The 26156-nt window shown below is 42.0% G+C and overlaps 1 protein-coding gene across 3 annotated transcripts in view; it reads left to right on the top strand.

Moving 5' to 3' along the window:
• LOC121290652 (superoxide dismutase [Cu-Zn]-like) overlaps window positions 1–19289 on the top strand; it is a 38577-nt gene extending 19288 nt beyond the window's left edge. Inside the window, exons 4-6 of one of the 3 annotated variants that reach the window (XR_005945857.1) lie at window positions 3067–3184; window positions 12958–13276; window positions 19058–19169. Coding sequence is in view for 2 of the 3 variants with exons in the window: in XM_041211382.1 (XP_041067316.1) it covers window positions 3067–3184; window positions 12958–13095 (256 nt within the window). In the remaining variant the exon portion in view is untranslated. Of the gene's footprint in view, window positions 1–3066; window positions 3185–12957; window positions 13918–19057 lie in introns of those variants that run through there. The other 2 variants (XM_041211383.1, XM_041211382.1) reach the window with 2 other exon arrangements.
• The last annotated feature ends 6867 nt before the right edge of the window (window positions 19290–26156 follow it).

Here is a 26156-nt window from a genome sequence, read left to right on the forward strand (position 1 = left end):
ATAGAATATAAGAGCAGGGAGGTTATGCTGGAGCTGTATAAAACACTAGTTAGGCCGCAGCTTGAGTACTGTGTACAGTTCTGGCCACTTCTTTACAGAAAGGATGTAATTGCACTAGAGAGGAGATTTATGCTGATGTTGCCGGGACTGGAAAATTGCAGTTATGAGGAAAGATTGGATAGGCTGGGGTTGTTTTTCTTGGAACAGTGGAGGCTGAGGGGAGATTTGATTGAGGTGTACAGGGCTGTGATGGGCCTGAATAGAGTAGATGGGAAGGACCTATTTCCCTTAGCAGAAGGGTCAGTGACTAGCGGGCATAGACTTAGTGATTGGTAGAAGGATCAGAGGGCAGATGAAATATTTTTTCACCAAGAGGGTGGTAGAGTCTGCGTGAAAGGGTAGCAGAGGCAGAAACGCTCAATTCATTTAAAAGATGTGCACCTGGTATGCACCTGTAGTCCTGTAACCTGCGGAGCTATGGACCAAGTGCTCAAAAATGGGATTAGACTGGGTAGCTTCTTTCTCAGTCGGCACTGACACAATGGGCAGACTGGCCTCCTTCTTTGACGTAGATATTTGTATGTTTTCTAAATATCTGAAAAAGTGAGATATGCAGGGATGTGGAAAGAGGGTGGGGGAGTGGCAGTACGAGAATTGCTGCTTAGGCGAGCCAGGAAGGACACAATGGGTGGCATGGCCGCCTTCTGTGACGCTATGATTCTATGACTGAAAAATATGATATTGACCTACTGCTTAGAATACCCTCATGACTGAGATGAAGGCCTAGGCTTCCTGCTGTTTGCCACAAGGGACTCCCTTAATGAGTCACAGACTTCAGTCTGTTGAATCAATTTATGGACATGAGGTGTGGGGCCATCTGAAACTAATAAAATATAAGTTTCTGGAACCCAGAGAGGACACTTCACTGCTGGAATATGGTGTCCACATTCCGAGAATGATTCTTCAATGCCTGTGCAGTGACCAAGGTGTGTTTAAGAGCCTGTCAGCAAGTCATGAAAAGGCAGGCAGACAGGCATGATGAAACCTGAACTCCCCAACCGGGAGAACAGGTCTTAGTGCTGCTGCAACAAAAACAAAAATAGCTGGAAAAACTCAGCAGGTCTGACATCTGCGGAGATGACACCTGGTTCTGATGAAGAGCCATACAGACTTGAAACGTTAACTGTGTTCCTCTCTGCAGATGTTGTCAGACCTGCTGAGTTTTTCCAGCTATATTTGTTTTTGTTTCAGATTTCCAGCATCTGCAGTATTTTGCTTTTATCTTAGTGCTGCTGCCACTGGTCAAGTGTTATCCTGGGATGCAAAAATATGCACCCTAGTTGATTTTCCCATTCCCAAAACAAAAATGAAAACCCTGTGATTTCTGGGCATATGTAAATGTACCAAACGTTTGTCCCAAACCTTAGCACCCTAGCTGTCCACTCAGATTTGCTAAAGAAAACTGCCAAAGTGGTGTGGACAGAGACGTGCCAAAAGGCTTTTGAGAAATTAAAAAGCCACCTTCACGAATGAACCCATGCTAGCCATCCCAGATTTCACTAAACCATTTAGGGCAGCTATCGACACCAGTGACATAGGAGTGGGAGCTGTCCTAGTCCAGGAAGATAACTCTGGACTTGAACACCTGCTTGATCATTTCTCAGAAAAATTAGATAGACATCAGCAAATGTACTCTGCAGTCGAGAAGGAAACATTAGATCTTTTGTTAGCTGTCCAGCATTTTGAGGACTGTGTGGGCACATAACATACATGGACCATAATCCTTTGAAGTTCCTGGAGAAATTTAAATTGACCAATACAAAATTGTTTTTACGGAGCTTACTCTTGCAGCCTTTTAATTTAAAGATTACACACACTGCTGGAAAGAATGATGTTATCACTGACACGCTATCCAGAGTATAAACTAGCCTGGGATGCAACAATAAGGAAAACTGTAACATGATAGATTCCTGTGTGAATGCTAGAATGTGTGTGTGTGTGTGTGTGTGTGTGTGTGTGTTTTTCCTTGTTTCACAAGATAACTGTGTAAAAATGTCATTACGTTTTTTTCTGTGCGGGAGGCATAGCATTCTCAGTACAAACATGAAGATATTGGCTATTATGGACTGTAAGATCACACTTTATGAAAGTGGTCACAAAACCTGCTAAAATGGCTGCAACTTTACATAGGATTATGGGCATTTAAACTGTGGTTAGTATTCAATTCTATGGCAAATATTTTGTTGAACATGGATCTGAACATGACATGAAGCCACCTCTGAAGTTTGAATATCTCATTTTTTAAGGATGAACCAGTGTTTGAAGAATCCAGCATTTCTAGGCTATTGGTCTCCAAGTGCCACGTTGAACAAAGGAGGATATTTGAGCTCAAGTTGGGGCATAGATAAGAGTAAATGTATCATGATGGACTGGACCCCAGAATTGTTAACCGTGCATTCATGCGACTGAAACTAGTTTTCAGGAACTGCAGTTTATAGTGTCCTGAACAAAACAAATCCAGGGGAGAGAATGTTATAAATTCCATTTTTATAATTACAGCTTTAACTTAATCTGTATGTAATTTTTGCATGTGTGATGGTGTGAGTGAGGCATTTGATAGAGACATTGCATTTCAAACATCCAGGGCAAGTGTGGTAATAAATAATCTTTATTTTTAAAATCACCAAAATGCCTGCTGCTGGAATTTATATCAAATTCACTCTTGAGGGTAATGAAATACTCACACCTTGCACACACACAATCTGATTATGGACGGGAAGGGACCACACAATTTCTGTCAGTAACACCCTACCCAGATAAGCTTCCAGCCTTGCCATCTCTGAACATGGCTTGTATTGGGCCACTAATATCTAGGGCACCATACTTCATTTGGATAAGGGCTGTGATCAAAGTGTTCCACTCCTAATCTCCCTACTTTACCTTGTATTGTGCTCTGTTCATTCTGTGTTAAGGTGCTATATTAATGCATTATCATTGTGTTGGTAGTTTCTTGTGTCTTCATGTAAAAGCTAGTTATAATTTTAAGACATTTGCAATTCGTTGTAGACATGTTGGCGACCTGGGTAACATTGAAGCTGATGATGATGGTGTCGCTAATTTTGAAATGCACAATCGGCTTCTTCGTTTGGCAGGAAATTATTCAATAATTGGACGCACTTTGGTGGTAAATATGGTATCCTATAATCAGAATTTTTGAATGCTAGATTGAATAAGAGGTTTGTTGTTATTGAAATCAAAGCATAATATTTCACACTTTTGATTTTATGAATTTACTTTCATACCATCATGCCACCCTTTCATTGGGCAGTTCCAGGACAGTTATGCATCTCAATAGTTGTTATTCATTTTCACTGTTTAATTTGATCCTTTGCTGCCCACTGGCAACACGCCCATTTCCTTGGTCTCAGCAGGGCAGAAATGTATCCCTGTAATGGTGGACCTGTTCTGAAGATAATCTAGCATTGTTTTGAAAGCTAAATGAGACACATTAATCACTTTTGCTGGGAGCCTATTCACCAAGAATTTATTAGTCTGTTGTGCCAAATAAAACTTGTTATGTGGTATTACATAATTAAGTACTTATATAAAGCACAGAAACAGGCATTGCAGCTCAAAAATTTCCATGCTGGTCTTCCACATGAGTTTCTTTCCACTCTTCCTCATCCAACCCCATTAACATAATCCATTGTTTTTCCCCTTATGTTTACCTAACTTCTCTTTAAATGCATCTATGCTATTTGCCTCAACTACTCTTTGTGGTAGTGAGTTCCATGTTCTAACCACTGTGAGTGAAAAGTACAATTCTCCTGAATTCCCTATAGGTTTTATTAGTGAGTATCTTATATTTATGATTTTTTTTTTTGCTGGGAAAAGAGTCACAACCTGTTCAATCTTTGCTAATAAGCATAACCTCGCAGTTCTAGTCTTTTTTTTCATTTCCTCCAGTGCCTCCATATCTGTTTTATAATATGGAGCTAGAACTATTCACAGTACTTCAAGTGTGATCTAACGAGAGTTCTTTTCTCTGCTTTCAATTTTATTCCTCTTCATATGAACTCTAGTCCTTGGCTTGCTTTTTATGGCCTTAGGAATAATGACATCCTTATTCTACCTACCAAAATACATCACCTGATGCATGCCTATAATGATCAATTACATGCCCATTCTGCAAGTTTATTATTATCGCAGTTTTCCTCTGAAAGAAAGACTGTCCCAAAGCACTTTACAGCCAATTGTTTACTTTGAAGCATAGTCACTGTTGTAATGTAGGAAGTTTGACAGGCAGTTTGCAGACAGCACGCTCCCACAAACAGCAAAATGATAATGGCCAGCTAATCTGTTATTGTGATGTTGATTGAAGGATAAATATTGGTCAAGAAATCAGAGCTAACTACCCTGTTCTTACTTAAAATAGTGCCATGGAATATTTTATGTCTGCCTGAGAGGGAAGAAAGCCCCTCAGTTTAACGCTCATTTGAAAGATGACACCTCTGACAATGCAGGACTCCCTCAGTACTGCACTGGAGTTTCAACCTTGATTATTTTTTGTGTGCTCACAAGTCCTGGAGTGGGACTTAAACTCAATCTCAAATTTTGATTGTGTACTTCTGAGTCCAAATCATTTATGTAAATGGTGAACAACATTGGTTCAAGCAGCAATCCTTGCAGAATACTACGACCTACCAACTTTATCCTACTCTCTGCTTCCTGTCAGTAAACCAGTTTTCTACCCAGCCTGATATATTACCTTCATACCTTGCATATTAACCTTCAAAATGCCTTTTGGAAATCCAAGTATACATCGACTGGTTACCCTTTATCTATTCTACTAGATACATCCTGGAAAAACTCTAATAAATTTCTCAAACACAATTCCTTTTTCGTAAAAGAAATGTTTTGATTTTGCCTGATGATAGTATGATTTTCTAAGTACATTAACACTTCCTCAATAATAGATACCAAAGCTTTCCTGATGATTGATGTCAGGCTACTGACCCTGTTTTTTCTCTCCTTCCTTTCTTGAATAGCAAATGACTGAAGAATCTTGTGTGAGACATGAATTAGGACCTACCCAAGTGCAGAAGAATGCTAATGAAATATCGGCCTTTATCTCAAGTGGGCTAGGAAAATAAGGAGAGAAAGTTATGCTTCAGTTATATGGAGCTATAGTTAGATCCCATCTGAAGTCCTGCATCAGCTTTGGGCCTAGCACCTTGGAAAGGATACTTTGGCCTTGGAAAGGGTGCTGTGCAAATTCACCAGAATACTACTGGTGTTCAGAAGGCTAAGTATGAGCATATGTCGCACAAACTTGGTCTATATTCTCAAGTATGGAAACTTAAAGGGAATTCTGATAGAAGTGTTTAAAATGTTAGGGTAGATAAAGAGAAAACAGGAGAAGCAAGAATGAGGGCATGTAATCTTAAAGTTAGAGCTAGGTCTTCTGTGAGCTGAAATCAGAAGAGCTGTTTCACACAAAGGATAGTGGAAATCTGGAATTTGTATCCTAGGATAATTGGAGCTTTCAACATTGAAATCAATAGGTTCTTTAGAGGCAAAGGTATCAAGGTATTGAGCTAAGTTGGAGAAATGGAGTTGATGTATGAAACAGCCATGATCTAATCGAATGGTGGAGCAGACTGTTGGGATTTGTACTCGATATTAAACTGCCAGAGTAAGAAAATTCTTGTCGGTCAATAACCTTATTGGCAAAAAGGACAATCACTAATTTAGATTACAAACTAACATAGTATATTGGACAACAAAGATTCATACTTAATGTTCCACTGGCTGAGGGGTGGTATGATACACTGTCTTTCCCATGGATTCCAGGACTTCTGGATTCTTCTCTTCTTGGTTCCTTGAACCAGATCTCTTGACTCACAACGTTCTTTGAGTTTTTAACTTAGTCAACTTAACTCTAACATACATGTAAAACTCCTTTGCAGCTTTAAAACTTCAATTCTAATTTCCCAGTCTACCTTAACTGCTGTAGCTGCAAGTTTCAGTTACTTGCTGAGCGCTTTTCTCATTCATTCTTTCTCTCCCTCTTTCTCGTTGAAAGCAGCTTCCTGATAAAGACTTTTGCTTAAGGCAATTACTTCAGCTCTCATACTGGATTTATATACTTACCTAAATTCTTACGGCAATTTCCAACCCAGTGACAATTATGTTAGTCATTCCTGGATTCTTAACAGCAATCACCAGCCTGTGACAATTACCTGTCGATTAGCAATGCCCCACGCATATGCTAACTTCCTAACAAGTGCCTTACTACTAATTCCTAATCTTCTGTCCCGGCAATAGTCCCCTTAGCAAGTGTTCTGACACAAATGCTATATCCCTTGGCAATTGCAAAGACTCCTGGCAAGTATCATTTTTTTTTTATACCTTTTTTGTATATAGCTTTTACAGCGTTCAGCCCAAGCTGTGCACCCGTGTCAACACAATTAATAACTTCTACCCAAATGTTGGAAATTCTTGACTAATGGAAAAAGTGCTTCTGGCTTCCCTACAACAAACTGACCTTAACTTTTCTTACAATGCTAGCCCTCAGGCCATCTTTCTAGCCAATCAGCATCCCAGTTTTGGCATTCTGTTTACTGCTAATGCTAGACTCACTGGAAGCTGAATGTGCCCCGGCAATAACACCATGTGCTCTTTCTTAAAGCTACATTACTGTATTTGAGCGATTAAAGACTTAAAAGCATTCTAATAAAACATACAAATTAAAACTTTTCATCACTAAGCTTATATGTGGTACAATTTGATAATTTAAGCTTTATTGATTACACAAATGTGTCAATGAGGTGAAGTCTAACAAAGCTCAAGCATCTGAATGGTCTACTAGAATACTTTGGAGGGACCCAACCAGCACCATCCACATTATGAGTAACTAAAAATATCAGTGTTTAGCGATACTTATGTTACTTGTGTGCTCTAAGCCCTACGCTAGTGGTTCTTCTTGGTAACTCTTATCATACCTCATACAAGTGTCTCAAGCACTTTTTATTTATTTATTGATGGGATATAGCAACACTAGCAAAACCAGCATTTATTGCTTATCCCCAATTGTCCTCGAGAAAGTGGTGGTGAACTGCCTTTGTGAACCACTGCAGTGCATCGAGTATAGGTACACTTAGAATGCTGTTAGCAGGAGAGTTCCAGGAGTTTGACCCAGTGACAGTGAAGAAATGATTATCAAATGAGTCTTGGCGAGTTGCTGCAGTGCATCTTGTAAATGATATACACTGCTGCCACTGTGCATCGGTGGTGAAGGGAGTGAATGTTTAAAGTGGTAGAAGGAGTGCCAATCAAGTGGGCTGCTTCTTAAGTGTCATTGGAGCTGCACTCAACCAGGCAAGTGGAGAGTATTCCTCACACTCCTGACTTGTGTCTTGTAAATGGTCATCGACTTTGGGGACTCAAGAGGTGAGTTACTTGTCACAGCATTCCCAGCCTCTGACCTGCTCTTGTAGCCACAATATTTTTGAGGTTAGTCCAGTGAAGCCCTTCAGCTCTTTTGTCTATGTTTGGTCCAAGGCTGTAATGAGGTCAGGAGCTGAGTGGCCCTGGTGGAACACAAACTTGAGTAATGGTGAGCAGGTTATTGCAATGTATGACTTTATGTCACTATTGTGACATCTTCCATCACTTTGCTGATGACTGAGAGGAAGCTGATGGAGCGATAATTGGCCAGATTAGATTTGTCCTCCTTTTTGTGAACAGGGCATAACTGGACAATTTTCTGCATTGTTGGGAAGGTGCTAGTGTTGTACCTGTACTGGAAACAACCTGGCTGGGGGAGTGGCTGGTTCTGGAGCACAACTCTTCCCTGCTACTGCTGAATGTTGTCAGGACCAAAAACCTTTGCTGCATCCAGTGCCTCAGCCATTTCATAGAATCATAGGTTGGTTACAGCACAGCACAGAAAGAGGTCATTTGGCCCGTCATGTATGTGCCAGCTCCTTGCAAGATCAACTGAGCTAGTCCCACTTGCCTGCTATTAGAATAAAGTCCAATTACTGTTACCTGCAGCAAGTGAATTGAATTGGTTGAAGATTGGCATCTGTGATGCTGGGGACCTCAGGAGGAGGCTGAGATGAATCTTCCACTTGGCATATCTGGCTGAAGATGTTTGCAAATGTTTCAGCCTCACCTTTTGAACTGATGTTTTGGGTTATGCCATCATAGAGGATGGAGATATTTATGGAACCTCCTTTGCTTAGTTGTTTAGTTGCCCACCACCATTCACAACAGGATGTGGCAGGACTGGAGAGCTTAGACCTTATCCATTGGATCGCTTAACTCTATCAATTGCATGTTGCTTCTATTGATTAGCATGCATGTAATCCGTATTTGTAGCTTCACCAGGCTGGCACCTCATTTTTAGGTATGCCTGTTGTTGCTCCTGACATGCTCTCTTACAGTCCTCATTGAACCAGAGTTGATCCTCTGGCTTGACAATAATAGTAGAATGAGGGATATGGCGGACCACGAAGCTACAGATTGTGGTTGAATACATGTCCGCTGATGATGGTCCACAGCACCTCATGAATGCCCAGTTTTGAGCTGCTAAAACTGTTCTGGATCTATCCAATTTAACATGCTGATGGTGTCACACAACATGATGGACACTATTCTCAGTGTGAAGATGGCGTTTAGTTTCAAAGGACTGTGCAGCTTAGTGATATATTTCCAAATCAGGATGGTGTGGAACTTGGATGTGATATCCCCATGTGCCAGGTGCCCTTCTCTTTCTAGGTGGTAAAGGTTATGGATTTGGTCGGTGTAACAGAGGAAACGTTGGCAACTTTCTGCAGTGTATCTTGTAGGTGGTACACACTGCAGTTGCAGTTGTGCCAATGGTGGAGGAAGTTAATAGATGGCGGTAGTTGGGGTGCCAATCAAGAGGGCTGATTTGTTCTTCATTCTTTGAGATTCTTGAGTGTTTTTGAAACTGCATTGATCCAGGCAAGTGGAAAGTATTCCATCACATTCTAGATTTATGTCTTGTGGATGGTGGAAAGATTTTGAGGTCGGGAGGAGAGTCAGCCCCTGTCTGATCTTGTAGCCAGAATATATATGCTCGGTGTAGTTAGGTTTCTGATCAGTGGTGACCCGACAGTGTTGATGGTGGGAAATTCAACAGTGGTATGCCTTTGAATGTCATGAGGTGGTTGTTAGAGATGGTCCTTGCTTGGCACTTGTGTGATGCAAATGGAACAACACTTACCAGCCCAAGACTTAATGCTACCCAGGCCTTAAAGACTGCTTATGGATTTGGACTGCCTCATTATATGAAGAGTTGCAAATGGAACTGAACATTGTACAATCATCACTGAATATCCCCACTTTTGACCTTCTGATGGAGGGAAGGACATTGAAGTAACTGAAGATGATTGGACCTCAGACTGCCTTGGGAGACTTCTGTAGTGATGTCCTGGGATTGAGACGATTGGCCTGCAACAATCACAACCATCTTCCTTTTGTACAAAATCAAAATGCTGCAGATGCTGGAAATCTAAAATAAAAACAGAAAATACTGGAAACACGCAGCAGATCCGGCAGCATCTGTGGAGAGAAAAGCAAGAGTTAATGTTTCAGGTCTGTGACCTTACATGAAAACATTTCTAATTTTTCCCAGTTCTGATGAAAGGTCATTGATCTGGACTGTTAATTCACGTTTCTCTTTTCATAGTTGCTGCATGAACTGTTGAGTGTCTCCAGCATTTTCTATTTTTATTTAATCTTCCTTTGTGCTAGGGTTGAAGAGGGAGGTCTTGTGGCACAGTGAGTAGCATCATTGCCTCTGAGCCAGAACCTCTTGGTTCAAGTCCCACTTCAAGACTTGATGGCCAAGGTAGGTGCTTTTATAACATGGCCAAACAGGTAGAGCATCAACCTGTAAATCCTTCCAACAAATGCTAATGGAGGGCGATAAGAGCAGGAGAGATTCATGCTCAGTCACATGATGGAAAGAAAATTGGAGCCTCTGCTATCACTATTCATAGCTTGGACTACAACATGCATGTAAAAATGCATGATGCTACAGTAATTCAGACTTCTTGTGGGGCTGGTGTGGATCAGATGGGTGCCAACAGCATGGGGTTTGATCCCCATTCTGGCTGGGGTGGATTTGAGACCTGCCTCCTTGCCCTACCAGTTGTGAAGATTGTGGTACTGAGGGTTGGACGTTCCTTCGGTGAAGGAATGAAGGGTCCTCACCCCGATTCCCATTGACTTCAATTTTACTACACCTCTTTTGGTGTTATTCTGTCAAATGTTGCCTTGATGTCCTGGGCAGTCACTGTAACCTCACTTCTGGAATTCTGCTCTTCTGTCTATTTTTGGACCAAAGCTGTAATGAGACCTGGAGATGAGTATTCCTGGCAGAATCCAAACTCAGCATCAGTAAGCAGGTTAAGGTTGGGTAAATGCTGCTTGATACCTTCCATCACTTTGATAATTGAAAGTAGTTATGGGGCTTTAATTGTCTGGATTGGATGTGTCCTTTTCTGTGAATCAATGTATATACACAAAGGAGTTGCTGCGGTTGAGGGGGAACAGTTCTGAATAGAATTCTGATGGATATGAGAAAACGAGTAAGGCAATAAGATTAACTAAGATGGTTGAGGAAAATCATGAGGAGAGACAGTGGCCTTGATAAGAATGCAAAGGTGGATTTTGGGGTGGGGGTTGAGGGGCTGCGCAGTTGCGTGTGTGAAATCCACACTTTAAAGTCAACAGGTTTTGTTTCATTTCAGCTTGATTGATACATTGATTTTTTTTTAACTTTTGCACCTCCAAGCTGCATATATGAGACATAATGTGCGCCTGCAAGACGGGATCACCAGTCCACTACTTAAAGAACCAATGGAGAAATTTAATTTGTAAAAGTCAGGAGATGATTTGGAAAACACACAGAGTATGGAATTACCCAGGCAGTACCCTGGAATGAGTGTTGGATGCAATGGGAGAAGGAGGGACATACATTGCCTCAGTAATGGAATAGGAAACCTGTGTGTGTCACCAAAAAGGCGTGTTTGGAGCTGGCTGACAGGTTGAGCAGCAGGCATGTTCTAGCCCCGATCTTGGATGTAGGAAGTGGTGGCGTAGTGGTATTGTCACCAGACTAGTACCTCAGATACCCAGGGTAATGCTCTGGGTCAAAAACAAAAATAGCTGGTAAAACACAGCAGGTCTTGACAGCATCATTGGAGAGGTAGACAGAGTTAATGTTTTGAATCCGTATGACTCTTCATCAGAACTGAAGAGAAATAGAAATGAGGTGAAATATAAGTGTTTAAGGGGAGTAGGACAAGTAGAGCTGGATAGAGGGCCAGTGATAGATGGAAGTAAAGGAGAGATTGCCAAAGATATCATAGACAAAAGGACAAAGCGGTGTTGGCAGTGGTGATATTAGCTAAAGGATGTGCTAATGGTGACAATTAAGGGTAGAAAGCAGGATGAGCAAGTGACAGATGGCTCTAGTGGGGTGGGGTAGGGGGAAGGGATCAAAATAAGCTAAAAGGTGGAGATAAAACAATGGATGGAAATAAATTAAAAAATAATAATAGAAATAGGTGGGAAAAGAAAAATATATTTTAAAAATATAACAATTATTTGAAAAAAGGGGATTGGAAAGGGGGTGTGGATGGAGGAGAGAGTTCATGATTTGAAGTTGTTGAACTCAATGTTAAGTCCGCAAGGCTGTAAAGTGCCTAATCGGAAGATGAGGTGCTATTCCTTTAATTTGCATTGAACGTCACTGGAACATTGCAACAGGCCAAGGACGGACATGTGGGCATGAGAGCAGGGTGGTGTGCTGAAATGGCAAGCAACAGGGAGGTCTGGATCATGCTTGCAGACAGATCGAAGGTGTTCTGCAAAGCAGTCACCCAGTCTATGTTTGGTCTCTCCAATGTAGAGGAGACTGCATTGGGAGCGAATGCAGTGGACTAAATTGAGGGAAATGCAAGTGAAGTGCTGCTTCACTTGAAAGGAGTGTTGGACTAATGCTTTGGGTATCTGGGATTGAATCCCCCCATGGCAAATAGTAAATTTGAATTCAACACAAAATCTGGAATTAAAAATCTAGTCATGAAACCACTGCCGATTGTCATAAAAACCCATCTGGTTCACTAATATCCTTTATGGAAGGAAATCTGCTGTCCTTACCTGGTTTATATGTGACTCCACACCCACAGCAATGTGGTTGACTCTTAAATGTCCTCCAAAATGGCTTAGCAAGCCATTCAGTTAGCAAGGGCAATTAGGAATAGGCAAGAAATGCTGGCTCAGCCAGCGATGCCCACATCCCATGAATTAATTTTTTAAAAAAGTGATTTAATGACCTAACTAGGGAAAGTGAATACACTTTTTTGATTCACTTACATCTGATGTAATCCACCTCTCCAACCTCCTCTCCTCATTCTCTCTTGCAAAGCATATTCCATCTCATCACATCTCACACCCACTTAAGGTATAGAAGCACCCATCCTTCACTTTTTTCTACCTCACAGCACCATTTATCCATCCATTGCAACCAATCCTTATGCAATGTGATGCATTTGCCTTATATTCATCTTCAGATAATGCATTGCATGCATCAGATGATCACCTGACCTTCATTCACTCAGATCTTTTTGTTTACCCTTGGAGGAGACAAAACACAAGAGAGAAGACCAGAGATGGTCAGCCAAAATATGCGCAGCTCAGAGCTGCAGATCAGGATGCCATGGAGATAAGTGGCACATCTGTGCCCCTCTGAATTGGAGTTGGAGGGACTGAGAACTTGGAGATGTCTGATGACAATATTAGGGATATCTGACATCCCTGCTGACTTTATATCATGAATAACTGAACTGAGAGATTTAGTATGGTGATTATCAAAATTTTTTTGCCACAACTATTTCCCTTTTTTTTGTCTTCCAGGACCTTCACACAAACAGCAAGTGCCAAGAGAGATGCATGAGGACGAATCTTCAGAGGACCTTATTCCTTCTGAGGCTGCATCACCACAGAACTTACAACCATATACCAGTGCAAACATTGGCTCTTCCATGGGTGTAGTTAGAGTGTTATTTGGGTTTTCACTGGTGATTCACAATTCACAAGTGAGCACAAGCATATATTGATGACAGTGGCAACTATAGAGAGACGACATTGAGGAGTGCAATCCTCTTTACGTTCTGCTCTGCTGGACACAGATGCTGATCCCTGGGCACGATTGTTGAGCAGAAGAATGCTGGAGGTACATAAACTTTGTTAGACACAAAAAAGTGCCATGCACAGTCACCTCGAAGGTGGAGAAGATGGAGTCCAACTTGCACACTAGTGAATTAGTAGTTCAGGGAACTGCAAGAATGTCTGCCTTGGGAAGCGAGGCTTCCTTTGTGGAGCTTCAGGTAGGTTCCCTTAAGAGTCCATGCAGATCATGACCATGGCCATTCAGAGTTTGGATGCCAGCATATCTGTTGCCTGAAGCAGAATGACTGATAATATATGTAGCCTTACAACATGTCATAGGTCTTCATCAAACTTGTCTTCAGCAGAGCAGTTGGAGTGATGTAATGCTGGCCCAGCAGAGTTATGATTGTGAAAAGAAAGATGGAAGTGGGAACTCTACTCAAAGTACTCCCACTTCCTGCCTGTTGCCTTTCCTCAGCTAATACCCATCATGCGACCGTGTCTCCCATTAGGTGTGTCCGCTCATGTGTGATGCCAGGTGGGGCAGTCTTTCATCTCTCAATCCAGAGCAGTAAGGCAAAAACATCTGAACAGTTAGGACAGGGATCTGAGCAAATAAAAGCAGAAAATGCTGGATCAAAATCCTAGGGGTTACCATTGACCAGAAACTGAACTGGACTAGCCATAAAAATACTGTGGCTACAAGAGCAGATCAGAGACTAGGAATCCTGCAGCAGTTAACTCACCTCCTGACTCCCCAGAGCCTGTCCACCATCTTCAAGGCACAAGTCAGGAGTGTGATGGAATGCTCTCCACTTGCCTGGATCAGTGTCGCTCCAATAACATTCAAGAAGCTTGACACCATCCAGGACAAAGCAGCCCGCTTGATTAGCACCCCTTCCACAAACATTCACTCCCTCCACCACCATCTTGCCCACCCTGAACTGTCCCCCATAATATGCAGGTTGGGCTACTGAAAGCAGCCTGGCACCATATGTAAATAAATAATTGAGGGTAAATTGAGCTTGTCAGCCAGCTAATTGACCTCAATACTATGCGATGGAGAAACTAGGAGGATGATTGGCATCTTTGCAAGAAGGGTGAGAAGCAGTGTAGAAAAAGCTGTGTGGGATTTGAGCAAACTGACTGCATCTTTACTGAAATCACATGGGATGCACCATGTAGAATCAAAAGTTAAAGCAATTGTAATTCACCAGTGGTGTGCACTTGGTAGTCTGATACATTGTGTTATATTTCCTTTTTTTGTAATGTTCACTTCCTTCCTAAAGTGTGGTGCCCAGAACTGTACACGGTACTCCAGCTGAGGTCTAACTATTGTCCTATACAAGTTCAGCATAACTTCCTTGTCTTTCACTCCATGTGCCTATTAATAAAGCCTAGGATACTGTATACTTTATTAATTGCTCTCCCCACCTGTCCTGCCACCTTTAATGACTTATGCACATATACAGCTTGGTCCTTCTGTTCCTGCACACCCTTTAGAGTAGTACCCCTTATTTTATATTGTCTCTCCATGTTCTTCCTACCAAAATGAATCACCTCATACTTCTCTGCATTGAACTTCATCTGCCGCCTATCTGCTCACTGCACCAACTTGTCTATGTCCTTCTCAAGTTCTACATTCTCCTCCCCACAGTTTACAATGCTTCCAAGTTTTGTATCGTCGGCAAACTTTGAAATTGTCCCCTGCACACCAAGATCTAGATCATTAATTTTTTCAGGAAAAGCAAGGGTCCTAATACTGACCCCTGGGGAACTGCACTACAAACTTTCCTCCAGCCCGAAAAATATCCATTAACCATTGCTTACTGTTTCTTATTACTCAGCCAACTTTGTACCCACGTCCCTTTTATTCCATGAGCTATAACTTTTCTCACAAACCTGTTGTGCGGCTGTGTAACAAATGCCTTTTGGAAGTCCAAACACACCACATCAGCAGCATTACCCTCATCAACCCTCTGTTACCTCTTCAAAAAACTCCAGCAAGTTAGTTAAACATGATTTTCCTGTAAGAAATCCATGCTGGCTGTTCCTAATCAACCCACATTTTTCAATGTGACTATTAATTCTATCCCGAATAATTGTTTCTAGAAGCTTCCCCACCACTGAAATTAAACTAACTGGTCTGTAATTGCTGGGTTTATCCTTACAACCTTTCTTGAACAAGGGCGTAATATTTGCAATTCTCCAGTCCTCTGGCACCTCCCCTGAGTCTAAGGAAGACTGAAAGATTATGGCCAGTGCCTCTGCAATTGCCATTCTCACTTCCTTGGATGCATCTCATCTGGTCGTGGTGCCCTGTCAACCTTAAGTACTGACAGTTTATCCAATACCATCTCCTTATCAATTTTGAACCCTTCTAGCGACAGAGTTTCCTTCTCTGTCACCATGGCCTGGGTAGCAACTGCTTCCTTCCTGGGTGTAATTATCTGAGCCTTCTAGCTATGAGGGCATCCCGTGCAGCATTTGCACTGCTGGTCTGGCAATTGATGTCCCTTCTCTGTATTCCTCTTCTTCGGTGTTCTCTCCACCTGAAAATGCTTGGAACACCTTAGACCTCTTCCACCTGTAATTCTCCCTGCTCCACAATGTTGTTCAGGACACAGTACAACACTATGATTCTGGATACCCTCACTAACAAGTACTGAAGGGACTCTCCAGTTCTATCTAGATATCTGAAGCACATATTCAGCATTTCAATGATTTGCTGTATGACAGACCTGATGGTCATATGTTTCTCATAGCATTACTGAGCTGTAATTGTGGGGCTCTTTGCAGGAGTCAAGCACCAACCTTAAAAGTGTTATTCCTCTCATACAAGTCAACGATTAAGCCTGGTTCCTGAAATGTTGGACTGCTGCAATATGAAAGCCTTTTGACAGGGAATCTGACATACATCTGCAAATGTCCTCTTCTACTGCACTTCTACTGCTGTGAAGTAATGGAATTATATCTTTTGCAGTTGACTTAAAATTTCCTGGTTGTTAAAGATCTCAGATTACCATGCATGTGCAATCAGTGGCGCCCTGCAACTGTGGCAATTCAACCAGAGAGGTAAATGCATTCATTCTGGCTATTGTCATGTCATTAGCCCTTTCTTTCCTGCCCCACACAAGCATTTAGACCTTAAAGATCCAGTGAGGAACTCTGTTTTTGCTAACCTGCATAAACAGATGACTTATGGATGATGACCCACAGCCCAGATCAGTGGCTGTCAGGTTGGTACATTTGTCACCTTTAATGCCACTGATACCTCCTAAGCTGGAACTAAACACTTCAACTTCAGCCAGGGTGCTGTACAGGCCTAGATGTGACAGATCACTGATACCACTTCAGAAAAGCTGGGGAATTCATCCACTTTAGATGGCTCCCAGGTAACAGTGGAGGAGTTCAGAGAGATGGTAAAAAGGTAGAGATGGGTGTGAGCGTATATGTGGAAGGCATCCCCAGGTTTGCAGATATTTTTGCCAAGGGGCACTATGTAGTTGAGAAGAAGGAAGCCCAATATAGATGTTTGGGGGACTCCAGATGTTTATTGGAAAGTTGTACCCTTTTGAAATGTTGCGTTGTTGCCGAGGGTTTCGGCTGAAAGTGGCTTTTCACAAGATTTACCAACTCATCAAAGCTCCTGGAAACTGGGACATTGGTTGCCACTATACTACGAATTATGCCATATGTTTTACTGCCACACGTTGATAAGAGGATCGCTCGCCTCTTCTGCTCCCCCAATATGTCATTGGCCAAAAAGAACACAAGGCATTCAACGTACTGTGACCAGTCATCAGTGGCCTGATCAAACGGTTTGATATGGCCGAACTGTGGCATATTGGAGGGAGATAACTCCGATGACTATGATGAAGGCTGTACCTTCAATCACCTGCAAGGAATGGCTGCTTTGCTTCTGATTAATTCCTGCGGCTGACCTTGGTGTCGTCAACTGGTCGTGTTCTGCCTCATGGTCAGTTGTTATGTCTCTTCTATTGGGTTGCTTGTTCAGCGAACACGTCTGCATGCCCATCTGCTGATAAGTGAGTTGGTAATCAAAATGATGTAGCCAAAGTGAGCACATGCTGTTTATTCACATATGTAACGATCAATAACACACGTGCTTCTCAAACCAAAACTCATTCTAAAACAATGTAGCCTGTGCTATGCAGGAATTGGATAATACAATCACATGGTCAACCTGCTTACATTCTCTTAAAGGCGTATTGCACTCCAGATTACCACAATTGGAGAGATTCAAGTGCAGTTTTGGGAGCTATGGCAAGTTTGCAAGTGATACATGAAGCAAGGTGGTCATAAACAAAAGATATTGATCTCCTTCCACTTTCTCATCCAACTTCTCTTGCACCCCCACTCTCTGTTGTGCTGCATCAGTAGAAGAAGAGGAAATGAAGAAAGAATAGGCACGTGAAACCCAGAGAGGGTGACAGAGATGGCTGTGAAATTCTATCACAGCTGGGGCCTTTCAAGTGCAGGTATTGCAATGAACCCACTCACCTGCAGCTGAGACTGAGTCACTACTCAGCCCTCCCCTGTTGATTGTCTCTGTGGCTTGCTTCCACATCAGCTCAATAAGTCTCTATTTCTAATGTAGCAAATTATTTATTTATGTGCCAATTTTACCTGGAACAATATTAACAGCATTCAATGAAGGCTAACATTTAAAGGATATCTCTCAGGCAACAACATGCAGCTGATGTAACAGGGGCAGTAAGTGCTGAAAGACCTGTGTAATATGAGACATTAGAGTTATAAAGGGCCACATTTTACAAGGGCTTAGAAGGGCAGTTCTAGACACGAGTTTCAGGTGTACAGTTACAGAACCATTTAACCACAAAGCATTATGGATGAAGACATAATTTCATTTAAGTCAGGATCATCAGTGAAGGGGAGTTTTACTATATTCTCTTGCCTTCCTTAGCAAGTTAGCAAACTTTCTGACATGAGTCTGTTGTCCTGCATGAGAGAAGCTGCATTATTATGTTCCTCCATATGGCACTGGTAACTGCCATTGGTGATCGTTCATGCATACTCAACGGGTGGTTGCTTGTGAATTTCACACAGAAGCATCCATAAATACGCATCAGTAAAATTCTGGGCTAATATCCTTGTTCTGTCTTTGCTTGCCTGAGCTTTCCTTTGGGATCCTCCAGTATCTAATGTTGATATCATGAAGTCTTTCAAAAGTACAAGGAATCTGTTGGTAAGAAATCATTGAACAATCCTGTCAAAATTAGAAGAGACAACACAGCAGTTGTTGTCGTCCTAGAAAGATATTTCCACCTTAAGTTGCTGGAAGCTGTTAAAGCCAACAGCAAAAAGCTCAGATCAGATTTGATTCTGTTTAATGGCAGATAAGGCTTGAGAGGTTAAATGGCCTACTCCTATGCCTATGTTTTTACTTCCTGCTCCCAACTCTTCATAGCTATTTACATGGGAGTAATTCTCCTGCCCTATCCTTCAGCATTGGAATAAGCAAATCTTGACTGAATCAATGCTGTACATCATTAACTTCGTAAACAACAGATTTTTTGGGTCCATTTGTGTAATCTTTTAAAGGAACTGGTGTTCTACTTTCCTCCTCTTTGGTTTGTGAAAAGAGAGACATAAATAATTAGTTACCTATTATCCAGAGCACCAAATTTTCTGAATATTTTGATCTTGCAGATGGGAGAATTAAATTGCCATCAAACTCTGTTGATGAACTGAAAGCATTTTTGAATAATGTGCTAATTTTCATTCTAGCAACTAACTGTGTTTGAATACTTAATTGTGTTGGTGTTTGAAGATTAAGTTATTAACTTTTTCTTTCTCAAAGGTTACTGAGAATGAAGATGACCTCGGTAAAGGTGGAAATGATGACAGCACTGCAACAGGAAATGCTGGAAAAGGTTTAGCCTGGGGGATAATTGGAGTAGCTAACAAATAAATGAAGAAGTAGCACAAAAAAATCAAATGAGCAATACTGTGTTGAATAATAAAATTAAGTATGCTTCGGTATTTAAGTGTACAATTAGTTAAAATCTGCATAGTTTGACTAGTATTTGAAAATTGCCTTTGCGAAGGTTCAGTTTATTTTCTAAATCTCTTCTTTGTAGTAAAATGCCAATTGTAACCTTTATCATTTTATTGTTTTGATCGTATAGTCAACTATATGTATTAAACTTAAGCCAATTTTGCAGCTATTTTCATTCTTGATATGGTTATGACAGTTTTAAATACTTGTCAACTCTGTTTGGAAGTGAAAACCAATGCATAAGATTTTCTAGAGCTTTTAACTTTATAGGGTTAAACCAAATGTAAACAATTATTAATGCCCCTCTTGATATGTTAAGTTTGTTGTAAAAATGAACATAAAGAAATTGCTCACAACTCAATGCTCATCTGTAATAATTCATTAAGGCAATTTTGCCTCTTCAAGAATTATTGTAAAGAATAAAAAGACAACAAAGTTGAAAACTAATAACAAAAAGTAATACTTGTCATTCCATTACAGATTCAGAAAAAACATGGGGTGGATCTTCACCTTGACTGGGCTTAATGTAGTTGGCCAACAGAGTATGCCACCCGGTATTCCCAACATGAGGCCTGGTCCATTGGGGCGGTGAGCTGCAGCCAACATTTAAGTTATAAGTGGCCCAGCTGTCAAAGGTGACAAGGAGGTAGATGAGAAGCAGGGTCTCCTTTGTCTGTAGTGGGGAAAGTGTATGCTGCAGCCGTCCATAGTGGCATTTGGATGGTGGGCTGCCAGCTGATACTAGTTATTCTGGCATATTCTGAGATCAGTTCAAGTCACAAAAGGCAAGCAGGGTCCTATGTATGTCTAGGACCCTGATTAACATTTTAAATGGATTACCCCCTGACTTGGGCCACCCAGTTTACCATAGGGAACCTTGTTGCTGCAGCCATAGTGATAAGGAGGTAGGACTTTATCTTCCATTTTTAAGATGCTACCACTTTATTTCCACTGCGAGGGTTGTCTGAAATGCAGTCCAAGGTGCTGAAGAAGAACTTCGATATAGCCAAATTAATTGTTCCCACTTGATATCTAAGGCAGGAGTTTTAGGTCCTGATGGCCCACTGTAGTTCAGCCTTGAATAAATTCAATGATCTAGCCTCCACTGCTTTCTGGGGAAGAGAATTCCACAGACTAACGAACCGTTAAGAAAAAAAGAGGGGATAAGTGCATAGGCTGTTAGGTGCAAAAACACAAGTTCTAGCAGTATACACTGCATAATCACTCCTTACCTGAAGCAAAAACAATGAAAACATGGCACAACCAACGTACTGAAATAATAAACTAAATCTTTGAGCTAGCGCTATCAATGACACCTTCCGTAGCTTTGCCGATGTTTGAGAGTAAACTGATGGTCCGGTAATTGGCTAGATTGGAATTGTCCTGCCTTTTGTGCGCAGGACATAGCTGAGCAAATTTCCGCTTTATTAGTTAGATGTACAGGGCCTTAGTGAGACCAAACCTGGAGTAATGTGTATAGTTTTGGTCTCCTTATTTAAAAAAAGGATGTAATTGTATTAGGAGCAGTTCAGAGAAGGATCACTTGACCTATTCCTGGGATGAGGGGCTTATATGAAGAATGGTTGAACAGGTTGGACCTATACCGTTGGAGTTTAGTAGAATGAGAGGTGATCTTACTGAAACATATAAGATCCTGAGGGGACTTGGTGGGGTGGATACCGGGAGGATGTTTCCACTTGTGGAGGAGACTAGAATTAGGGTACACAATTTAAGAATAAGAGGTCTCCCTTTTAAAATGGAAATGAGAATTTTTTTTCTCTGAGAGGTTTGTTAGTCTGTGGAATTCTCTTCCCAGAAAGCAGTGGAGGCTAGATCATTGAATTTATTCAAGGCTGAACTAGAGAGATACTTTATGTCATGATCTTGTTGAATGGCGGAGCAGGCTCAAAGGGCCAAATGGCCTATTCCTGCTTTTAGGTCCTATGTTCCTATGCCAGGAGCTGTACTGGAACAGTTTGGATGGTGGTGCATCTAGTTCTCAAGCACAATTCTACAGTACTACAGCTGGGATGTGGTCAGGACCTAGAGAGTTTGCTGTATCCAGTGTACTCAGCCATTTGTTGATATCACGTGGAGTGAATCAAATTGGCTGAAGACTGGCATCTGTGATGGTGCAGCACTCAGGAGAAGGCCAAGAGGGATCATCCACTTGGCACTTCTAACTGAAGATGTTGTAGAGCTTCAGCCTTGTCTTTTGCACTCAGATGCTGGACTTCACCATTGTTTGGGATGGGGCTGCTCATGTTTAATTGTCAACTACCATTTGTGACTGGATTTGGCAAGACTGAAGAGTTCTGATTTAGTCCATTGGTTGTGTGATTGCTTAGCTCTCTCTAAAACATGAAGGCATTGTGCTACTGCCAGAAGATTGTGAGCACTCATGTTCACGATGGCCCAAATCTTCCGAGGAGTGGCAATCACCAACGGATTACCACTCTGTTCCTACTTTTCTATGCCATAACAGAGCTGCACATTTCAGGCCAGGTCTTCCAATCCTGGCTTCTTCAGAAATGTGGAGCGATTTTTTCATTGAACTGCTTACTCATAGCGCTGGATCATCAGAGGAAAGACAAGCCATGCCCTCTTTTTAGGGCACTAGCTACTGTATTCTGATGTGTTCAGTAGCAGACTGAGAAGCTTTGGGAAATTTAAACAGCTTTTCAGTGTGTTAATGAATGGAACATAGGAGCAGGAATAGCCCATTCAGCCCATTGAGTCTGCTCCGCCATTTGGTAGATCCTGGCTGATCACCTACCTCATTGCCTTTTTCCTCGCACTATCCCCATATCCCTTTATGTCATTGGTATTTAGAAATCTGTTCATTTCTACTTTAAACATACTAAGTGACTGAGCTTCGACAGCCCTCTGGGATAAAGAATTACAAAGATTGACAACCCTCTGACCAAAAAAATGTTTTCTCCTTCTTGGTCCTAAGTGGTTTCCCCCTTGAAATTCTTTTCCTTGGTTCTAGAATCCAAATCATCTTACTTGGATCTATCCTGTCTATTTCTTTAAGTATTTTGTAGGTTTCAGTGAGATTACCTCTTATTTTTCGAAACTCTAGAGAATACAGGCCCAGTTTTCCCAATCTCTGTTCATAGGACAGTCCTGCCATCCCGGGAACAAGTCTAGTGAACCAAATGGATGAGTGAATGCGTACGTATGTAATAGGGTAGGATGGGTAAGGTAAGTGGGTAGGTTGGTGGCTGGACAGGGATGTAGCTGGCTTGGGTGGGGGATGGTGGCAGCTGGGTGAAGTGCATAGGGTGGGTGAATGGGGCGGGCAGATATCAGGTTGGGAGGGGTTGTCATGTCGAGGGCTAGTCAGGTCTGGTTGAGGGGGTCTGGGAGTAGTTGGGTGGTAGGGGCTAGTCAGGTCAGGTCAGGGGTGTTGTGGGAGTCGGGAGGATCAGGGGACTAGTCTGCTGGGGGCTAGTCAGGTTGATGGTTGAGGGTCGGATGTTAGTCGGGGGTGTCAGCTGTATAGTTACCTAGAAGTTAGATTAGGATTTTTCTGTCTGACATTTCGTGGTAACTAGGAAGATAAGTGCCATGGAACTGTCTGAAGTCTCTGACTGTAACTCAGTCCAGAGACTTTTTCAGAGGGTCCCAGGGAGCAGGTGAATTACCCATCGGAAGTTCAAACTTCCCAGGCAATTCCCACAGTCATTGTGTCGGGACTTCCAAAGGGTGCCGAAGTGCATCTTGGGGGATACGATGGGGTCTTCGATGATCTGCAGATTGGAAGATCTGAGCCAATGTACTGTGCTTGGTCACACGCCAATTTCACATGGATAAAATGGTGGCTGTTGTAGTCCCTATACCTCTCCTGTTAACATGAAGGCTTGCGGATTCACATATCTGCAGTTAATAGCATCCTGTACTGTTGAGAATATCGCTGTCCTGGCAAAAATAGATTCCCTCTTGTCCTTCTTCCCCTTGTTTAGGGAGAACACTGTAATTGGGCCTGTATTCACATATAGGGACTTTGTCATATCGCGAAGGCAATGATGGATGAAGTACTAGGAGTTATTCGCTATGTCACCCTCTCTTGCCTGGAAGTCGCATGATCTGCACAGCCACTGGCAGCATTGACCTTGTGTTGGTGTGAGGCTGCAGGTTCACTTGAAGCGGGTTACACAGTTCTTGGTCCATCTCATTGTTGAAATTGAGTCACCTGAGGCATTGCTCTAGGGTGAGGTGGAGATATCAGAAGTACTCTTTGAAACACATGCTTAGGGCATGCTGTGAAGATCTTTCCTCCTCATTCCATTGCAGAAATTCTCCTCTTTCCTTTGCTCCATTTCTCAGTTGTGTTGCAGACCCAGAGACCCTGCAACTACAGTCCCCATACCTCTCGTAGACTTGATGAGCACAGGTGACCAAATTCTCTGCCCTCCATACATGGATGTATCAACTCACCAATAGAGCTCCAAAAACATGCCACAGTACTTCCACAAATTTTGTCACACCGGAATTATTTTTAAAATACCTCATCTGGATGGCTAGCCCTTTAAATAAATGTTTAGCTTCGAATGATTCACTAAACCTACGTGGTCCAAGTTGTGAAAGCCTGTGTCAACTCAGCTGGAATGGTCGATTAACGTCATCTATTTGACCTCTCATGACCCACCCTTCCCAGCATGGAGTGCTGTGTGGGCCATGCCTGTGCCTGGCAGCGTGCAGGTTCCATTTTCTGCTGTAAGAGTCTAATTTTGAGCTGTATTACTCTATTTATAAAACCAAGAATCCTGTCAGCATTTTTACTGGACCTACCACCTTCAAAGACTTGTGTATATAAACCCCCTGGTCCCTTTATTCCTGCACTTCCTTTAAAATTCCACGACTTAGTTGCTATTACCTCTCTTCATCCTTGTTCAAGAAAGACTGTAAGGATGAGCTCAGTTTAACCTTGATTTTGGGGAAGCTATTAGAAGCAATAATTCCGGACAAAATTAACAGTCATTTTGGTAAATGTGTATTAATCCATGAAATCCAGCATGGATTTAAGGGAAAACCTAACTAACGTGCTTGAATTTTTTGGTTAGGTAACAGAAGGTTGATCAGGGTAATGTGGTTGATGTGGTGTACATCGACTTCCAAAAGGCATTTGATAAAGTGCCATATAATAGTTTTGTTGGCAAAATTAGAGCCCATGGAATAAAAGGGACAGCAACAGCATGGATAGGAAATTGGCTAAGTGACAGGAAGAATATAGTGGTGAACAGTTGCTTTTTGAACTGGAGGAATGTATACAGTGGGGTTCCCCAGAGGTCAGTGTTAGGATTCCCTGCTTTTCCTGATCTTTATTAATGACCTAGACTTGGGTGTGCAGGACAGAATTTCAACATTTGTGGATAGCACAAAACCTCTAAGTATTGTGAACAGTGAGAAGGGTAGTGATGAACTTCAAAATGACCAGCTGGTGCAGGCAGACAAGTGACAGTAAAAATTTAATTTTGGTAGAAAGAATAAGGAGAGGCAAAATAAAGTAAAAGACACAATTCTAAAAGAGATTTATCAGCAGAGGGACCCGGGGGTAAATGTATACAGTTCATTGATAGTGGTGAGGCAGGTTGAGAAAGCAATTAATAAAACATACAGGATCCTGGGCCAAACTGTGTCCAGTTCTGAGCATCACAATTTAGGAAAGATGTGAAACCATTAAAGACGGTGCAGGAAAGATCCACGAGAATGGCTCCAGTGATCAGGAACTTCAGTTAATTAGATGGATTAGAGTAGCCTGTGACTGTTATCCTTGGAGGAGATTTGAAAGCTGTTCACCAGACTGATTCCTGGGATGGCGGGACTGACATATGGACATATGAGGAGAGATTGAGTCGGTTAGGATTGTATTCGCTGGAGTTCAGAAGAATGAGGGGGGAATCTCATAGAAACCTATAAAATTCTAACAGGACTAGACAGGATAGGTGCAGGAATGATGTTCCCGATGGTGGGGGAGTCCAGAACCAGGAGTCACAGTCTGAGGATATGGGGTAGACCATTTAGGAATGAGATGAGAAATTTCTTCACCCAGAGTGGTGAGCCTGTGGAATTTGCTGCCACAGAAAGTAGTTGTGGTCAAAACATTGTATGTTTTCAAGGAGTTAGATTTAACTTGGGGCGAAAGGGATCAAAGGATATGGGGAGAAAGCGGGAGCAGGCTATTGAGTTGGATGATCAGCCATGATCATGATGAATGGCGGAGCAGGCTTGAAGGGCTATTCCTGCTCCTATTTTCTATGTTCAAAATCATGAGGTGTTTATACACAATAGACATGGAAACTGTTCCTGTTCTGTTGGCAGAGGGCCATGAAAGCATTTATTTAAAGTGATTGGCAAAAAATGCAACAGCAAGGAGGAAAAGCTTTTACACAGCGTGTGGTTAGGATCTGGAATGCACTACCTGAATGTGTGGTGGAGGCAGATTCAATTGTGGCTTTCAAAACAGAATTGACAATTATCTGAAGAGAAATATTTTGCAGGGCTATGTAGAAAAAGACAGGGAGTGGGACCAAGAGAGTTGGTCTTGCAGACCATGCGATGAGTCGAATGGACGGACCCCCTTCAGGGCTACAGTTATTCTCTGAGTTTACAGCAGTTTCTTTTTCTTATTTCCCGTTTTCACTATCTTTCCTCTTACTGATGCTCTTTTTCACAGTTGTCCACACCGGACTATCTTCGCTCAATTATATACGACTCCTGTTGCCTGCAGAGCTCTATGTTTTAACAATTTAATGGGACCTCAGGGATTGTAAGTAAAGTGTGAATGGTCAGCCATCAAACTGCGCATGCGTAGCGAGAAGAGTGCTGCAATGCGGCTGCGCAGTCAGTTCACCGCCAGCCGGACCGTTATATCCAGCGGGGAAATCGACAAGTT

Source organism: Carcharodon carcharias, chromosome 18, assembly GCF_017639515.1.
Source record: "Carcharodon carcharias isolate sCarCar2 chromosome 18, sCarCar2.pri, whole genome shotgun sequence".
Lineage (NCBI taxonomy): Eukaryota > Metazoa > Chordata > Chondrichthyes > Lamniformes > Lamnidae > Carcharodon > Carcharodon carcharias.